This window comes from Pithys albifrons, chromosome 22 (assembly GCF_047495875.1).
Source record: "Pithys albifrons albifrons isolate INPA30051 chromosome 22, PitAlb_v1, whole genome shotgun sequence".
NCBI lineage: Eukaryota > Metazoa > Chordata > Aves > Passeriformes > Thamnophilidae > Pithys > Pithys albifrons.
Window position 1 is genome coordinate 5,952,087 of NC_092479.1, and position 7,117 is coordinate 5,959,203.

The 7,117-nt window shown below is 44.7% G+C and overlaps 1 protein-coding gene across 2 annotated transcripts in view; it reads right to left on the reverse strand.

Annotated features, from left to right (window-relative positions):
- Positions 1–4,626, reverse strand: part of PRKCZ (protein kinase C zeta) — a 37,628-nt gene extending 33,002 nt beyond the window's left edge. Inside the window, exons 1-2 of one of the 2 annotated variants that reach the window (XM_071575614.1) lie at positions 4,365–4,626; positions 3,304–3,391 (exon numbers count right to left, since the gene is read on the reverse strand). In XM_071575614.1, the coding sequence (XP_071431715.1) occupies positions 3,304–3,374 (71 nt within the window). In that variant the 5' untranslated portion in view covers positions 3,375–3,391; positions 4,365–4,626. Of the gene's footprint in view, positions 1–3,303; positions 3,508–4,364 lie in introns of both variants that reach the window. The other variant, XM_071575613.1, reaches the window with a different exon arrangement.
- Positions 4,627–7,117: the final 2,491 nt, after the last annotated feature.

Consider the following 7,117-nt stretch of genomic DNA (forward strand, 5'->3'; position numbering starts at 1 on the left):
GTCCACACATCACTGTCAAAGCAGGTCAAATATCAAAAAAAGAAAAATTATGCAGAACAAAATCTGATACAAACTAAACATTCACCTATTTTTAGAATATCTTTCAAATGACTGACTCTGGGAAACCAATTAATAAACAAGTGCAAGAAGAAACAGGAAATAAGTCATCTCACTGCCTTCAAAACCTTCCAGGGGATAATTAGGAGACAGTTTTATAGTTAATGGCTACTGGCATGTGTAATTCTTTGCCCTCTTAGTTTAATACAGCAAATACATCAGAAGGTGCCCAACATGACAGATAATTTTTCTATTTCCGCACTGTGTGACAAGTCATTTTAGTAAGAATGTTATATGACATGCTCTGCCTACTTATGTCTTTCAGCCAGCAGTTAATAGTACTACACTAAGAAACTTAAATTCCACAACTTACATTATAAATGATATGCATTAATAACTTTCCATTTTGCCTTTGCTGAGAAAAATTACAATAAGCAAAGCTCTGAGATGATCACTTTAAAGAACTGCACTGTTCCAAAGTCAGTTTAAAAGCACTGCTGCCTTTTCAAGTGTCCCTTTAATCTGCACTTTGTAAAGCTCTCAAAGAACAGCAACTTAATAATTCTTCATAATAACAACAGCAGAAGAAATCCATACACCACCTGCCAACCTGTAAACCCATATTACCTACAACACTGAGCTGTCAGGTGAGGTCGAGTTCAAGAGCATTTCCCTGCCAAAGAAGTCATGTTTTATGCATTTTTGGAAGCAAGAGACCCAACTGGTTCTCACAGCAGTTTGTGGGGGCTGGAGCAATGCCTTGCCCCAAGACAAGGTCACCAACAAACACAGCTCATTAATTCATGCACTGCCACCACAAGCTACTCATGGAATCAAACAGCTGCAGATCTGTGCTAAATGGACCATCACACTTGTGTCTAAATAATGTTCAAAAACTGAAACTAAACAGTAAGACAACACTCCACTACACACACTGCAAACTCCAGCTAAAGCTGGCAAATACTAATCAGCCTTGAATTGTTAACATTATTGTAACAGATGCCATCCCACAGGTAAATTAATGAACATATTCACAATATCTGTGTTCCTTTGAGATTTACTGTATTTAACCTTTATGTCTCTACAGCCACATCAGGCAATCCTGGCTCAGAGAAGTGAAATCATTCATTGTTCAACACTAAAGAATCCCACGGGGCTTTTTGGAAGATATTTGAAACTGGACACTACACAGTAATATGAAGAGCTAAAGACCAGTGAGTTCTGTATGAGCAGTTACAGCAAGAGAATCATTCCCACTGACAGATTAAATGTGCCACCACTGAGAGTGAAGGTAACACAGAGCAAACAAGGCTGCATCTACTGAAGTGATTTCCAGTAACCAGGTATAAAGCAGATAAACTGAGTAACTGCAACAGTGAAATAAGAATTACACAAGTTGCCTTCCTTTTGCAATCTGCTCAGGCAGTTATTTATACTGTGCTATGCCAGGAACTCTGTCACACCTAGAAACACGAATACCTGAGATACTCAGACTCCACAGACACACTCAACACTTCATGTTTTACAACTTCCTCATGCTTAGATTTTTAATTGGGAGTTTAATATGGTATTTGTACAGTTACTTTAATTTCAGTAGCTAATTGAGTGAGCTTGCCCCTAATTCTGAAGCTGTCCAGCATCAATGTCAGATTTGTTCAAAAGCTGAGTGTAGCACTGGAATGGAGACACTGAGATGATCAGATATCCAGGTTACAATACCAGAAACAGTCACTTTTTACTCACAGAATTTGATCTGTGGAAAACACCCAAAATTCACTGTGCTTGGAACTTGTGCTTGCAAACTGACACCCTACAGACCCAACAGCTAATGGAAATGACTGAATGTAGTGTTGCAGGAGACACCACAGTAGTTTACTGTAAAATACCAAAATAATTACACATGACTTAGAGCAACACAAGTATTATCACCTCCCTCAACTCTGCACAGACAAGGGCCACAGACACACTCCTTTCACTTTAGATCAACATGACCTGCCAGCAAACTATTCCACATTATTTACACCCTGTGCTAATGGTGTTTATGGTGCCTTCCCTTACAGAGCCAAGGCAGCTCTCCCACTGCCTGGATTTCTGGTAAATTTTCCTTCAAATACCAAATTTCTACATTTTAAGACCTAAGTTTGACATGAATTCTCACCACTAAAAGTGTATCAATGTTTTTACTAAGCTCATTTTCACATGAAAGTTTAATCTGTAGATAAATGAGCTGCCAAGCAGCAGATTCTGCTCGACTTTCATTTACAGGTAGCAAAATGAAGGCATAAAAATCAAATGACTAAGCACAAGGAAATAATTAAAAGTCAGTAGCAAAGCTGGAAGTTGAAGCCAACTAAAGTAAAACTAGATACATTTTCATAGTAATGTATGAGAAAACTGGCATTGCCAAACTAATACAATTACTCTAAATTCTAAACTCAGGACCTCAAATTACTCAGCACTGACCTGGTGGGTAAATTTAAGAGAGCATTTTCTGAATAAAACTTGTGGAGTGACTTTCATAGTTACATTTCATTCAGAATAGCATTTTTCTACACCACAATCTAAGAACAGAAGTAGCAAATTTACTTATTTAGTAGTAAGACATCAGAAAAGATCACTCAAGTAATTTATCACAAAATTTGCCAGCAAGTTCAGTCTAAATACTTCAAATCAAGTTTAAGAATCTGCTTGGGTCAAATATTTAAGACTCCTCAAATGACTTAAACTCAGGCCTTGAAGGAAGACAAGAGAGACCAAAGCAACACTATTTTACAAGGTCCCTACAGTGGCAGCAAATCAATCAGATTAAACACACCTGAAAATCCAGATTTCATGTTGAAGTAGTAAAACCTTCCTGACTCTACTGAGTGAGGTCATAAAGGACCAGGACATTTTTATTACAGACAGGATAAAATACAGTAACTGCATCTGGATGCAGGGGATGGATCCAGACCTGTCTGTGACCACAACAATCAATAAACCATCAACCCAGAATAACTGTTTGTCAATTATGCACATTTTCCCCCTTTTGAGAGAGGAATAACTTAACTTTCCTTCCTGATCATCATGCCTTAGGAGCCTGAAAAGTATTTTAATAACCTAGAGGTTTACCTACCTGATCTGACATTAATTACAAATCCACCCATGCCCTGGTTACTCTACCACTAGGTCAGACTATGAACTCCTGCTCAATATGCTTCAAAAATAGACAGGGAGCAGCACAGAGGGAAGGACACTCTGACTTACCCACTGTAGTGTGTTTTGACTCTGATGAAGTCTTTGTTCAAATCAATTTTTGAGCCCATTCTGCTAGGCATGGTCTGTATTTAGCAGTCTAAATTAAATGATAAATATGTAGAAATAAGTTCATTCAAGGCAGATAACTAATTCTGAAGTGAAGAGCTTCACATGTGAAATACGTGTTTCTGCTCCAGATGATTCTCAATCCAGCTGCATAGGAAAAAAAACCAGAATATTGATGAATATGCACACACTGCACTACACAAATGAGTTGTGTCAAATTTTAGAAACACAAATAGCTTTACATGGAACAACAAGAAATCAAAAGGAAAATGTGTAAGACCGTTGACCTGCACAGAAATTAAACGAGATTGGTTAAAAATACCCAGTACAACTTAGTTTTACAGAAATATCCCAAGCGTTTGAGGATGCTTTCTTAAAAAAAAACATCCAACAGCTCCCTCTCAGCCGAAAATACTCCAAAGAAATCTTTACTTATTCATCAACACAGTGTCTGGTTCTTTTCTTCCAAAGAACAGAGTAACCAGAAATAGGGTTTATATACACAGAACGCTGAAGTCAATTAACATCGGTCACAAATTTACCCAAGAAAAGCTGGAGAGGAACTCCACGGGGCAACTTAACTTACCTTTACGATAGGAAGCTAACAAACATCCTGTTTATTCCAAATTACTGCCTCACACACCTATGTGCGCACCCAGACACCTCCCCCTGCCCGCGCTGTCGGGGCAAGCCGGACCAGGGACACCCCCGAAGTGCTGACTCTGCTCTCCTTCTCCCTCTCCCTCTTCTCTCCCGGGGGCTCAGGGGAGCACAGGAGCCCTCACACGGCCCGGGGTCCCCCCTCAGGGAGACACAGGAGCCGTCCCACGGCCCGGGGTCCCGCCTCAGCCCCGGCCTGGCCACACCGCGAGTCGACCCCGCCACCCGGGACGAGGCGGCTCCGGCACCTCCCCGGTCCGAGCGGGCTCTGCTCGGTCTCCCCCACTGGAGCCGCCCGTCCTGCTGCTGGTTGGCTTCGACCGCGGGGATCCCACCCCACATACCGGGGGCCCCGCGGCGAACAGGGGCCGCTCCCTGCGCGGCGCTCGGCGACACCTCCCGCGGCCTCAAGTTGCTCAAAGTCCCGCAAAGAAGTTTCGCGGCGGACTTTGCCTCGCCAGCCGGCGGGGCCCCGGCGGGGAGCGGCGGCGGCGCTGGGCTGGAGGAGCGCCCGGAGCCGCTCGTGCTCCGCCGCAGGAGCCCCTCAGAGTTCCCCGGCCCCCTCACGGCGGAGCCGCCTCAGCGCCCGCGCCCGCCCCCGCCCGCGGCAACATGGCGGCCTGAGGGCGGTGGCCGCGGCCCATGGGCAGCCAATCCCCGCGCGGGGCCCGCCCCGTCCCGGCCAATCACAGCGCGGGAACCGTTACCTGGGCAGCAGGAGCGTCCCGGCCAACCAGAGAGAGCGGGGCAACACCTGCGGCCAATGGGAGAGCGGCGGGCACGGAGGGGCGGGGCCAGGTGAGGGGCCAGGTGTGAGAGGGGAGGGGACAGGTGTGAGGGGACAGGTGTGAGAGGGGAGGGGACAGGTGTGAGGGGACAGGTGTGAGGACAGGTGTGAGGACAGGTGTGTGGGGGGACAGATGGGAGGGGACAGGTGTGAGAGGGGACAGGGGAGGGGACAGGTGTGAGGGGACAGGTGTGAGAAGGGAGGGGACAGGTGTGAGGGGACAGGTGTGCGGGGACAGGTGTGAGGGGGGATAGATGTGAGGGGGGACAGATGTGAAAGGGGACAGGTGTGAGGGGACAGGTGTGAGGGGGGATAGATGTGAGAGGGGACAGGTGTGGGGGGGACAGATGGGAGGGGACAGGTGAGGAGGAACAGGTGAGGGGGGACAGGGGGGCAGCGTTGAGGGGACAGGTGATGGGGGGACGATGCTGAGGGAACAGGTGAGAGGGCACAGGTGAGAGGGCACAGGTGAGAGGTGTGATGGCACAGGTGCCCCCCCCGCCCCGGAGCTGTCAGAGCCGCTTCCCACAAGGTCTCCCCCAGTAGGACACCCTGTGAGGGCCCATCCAGCACCAGCCTGGGGAGGGGCTGCTCACAGCGGCTGGAGCAGGAAAACCGCAGCCAGGATTATCATAAAGAGGGAATAAAATAACAATATTAGACTGGCCAGAGCAGAGGGAAGAGAGGAAAGCATCAGAATTGTTGTATTGGTGCTGTTGGAGCATCCACAGTCTCCCAAGGGCCTGTCTGTGAGGTGGTTAATGCTCTTTGCTTTGGAAATTTGGGGTTGGGTGTTTTTCCCTAATGCTCCTTTGATCTCTTGCTTCCAAACTCTGAATCCGCTGAGACTGAAGCAGGAACATCTCCCGTGTGCAGGAGATCAGAGCTCTGCCTGTTCCTCCGCTGAACGCTGGGATGGTGAACTCGGAGAGTCCTCTAGTGGAAATGCTGCTTATCCTGCACGAACAGCTGATTGATTTCCTGGGGTACTTTAAAACTTTTCCAAGCAAACAAGCTATCCAAGGGAAAGGTTTCCTTTGGGGCTTTTCTTGATCTCTTTATATCCAACAATGAGCAACACAACCCACCAAATTTGAAAAATAAACCAAAAGAAGCCATAAATATTATATTTTTTTTCTGGCTACCTGGAGCTAAGCTGTCATAACCAGCATTTTGAAATGAAAGAAAAAATTCAATCCTTAGTCTCCTGCTGTTCCCTGTGTACACCTCCTTCAGGTTCTTTTCAGGCACCATTTAACACTTTCTCAATGTCTGTGTGGGGTTTAGGGTGTGTATGTGTTGGGGAGTTTGCAGCAGTGGAGCTCTGAGCCTCCTTTTGGTGTTTCTACAATCTTCCAAAACACAAATAAATAACAGTTGACATCAGTTTAAGTCGAAGTGGGAACATTCATTCCCATCAGTCTAGAGGGTTTTCTGTGACACCAAGGAAATGCACCAAATGGCTTCATTTATCAGTCTTTAATCTGAATTATTTGTGTAGCCACTGCTAATTTTATCTTAGTGGCAGCTGTCAATATGGCTTCAAAGCTGGCTCTTAAATCTTCATGTGTTCCAAATTTCTCTGCTTTAAATGAAGAACATTATGTAAGATAAATCTATAAACATAATTCTTTCAGGTCAAGATACACTTTGATCTCCATCTCCTGGAGCTGTTGGATTCAGCTCCTTGAGCTGTTGGATTGGGAGATAAAAGGTTCTTCAGAACTGTGATTTGAGGGTTTGTGTGGTTTATTCCTGGTTTTCTGGTGTTTTTTCCCAGCACAACTTACCAAGGAGAAAAGCTCTGGTACATTTTCAGTGCTTGATGAAAATCTGAACCATAATATTTTTACATCTTGCAGAGATATTTTGTATTTGTTCAATTAGACTCATTCTGTTATTTTAGAAGTTTTTTGGGTTGGTTTGTACTTTCTTATATTACAAAATTGTTTAAACAGTTGAATTTCTTAATAGATGCTTTCTACTTCTGGGCAGATGGTATTTTTTGGACAGGATGTTGGCTTTGCTCTGTACATGAGCTAACAAGGTTGTAACTGCTTTGAAAACACAAGAAGTTGTAAATCCTGAATGTATTCCTGAGCTTTTTATTTTCCCTTTATTTTTCCAGATGGCAGGCATTGCACTTCCACCTTCTACTAAGCCATCCTCACCTAATGAAAAGTTGTGGTACTGCTGCCTGCTACACCTGGATTTGAAGAGCTGACAGGCTGCTACAGGTTATTTATTTTATTTTATTTTATTTTATTTTATTTTATTTTATTTTATTTTAGTTGGGTTTATTTTGTTTTA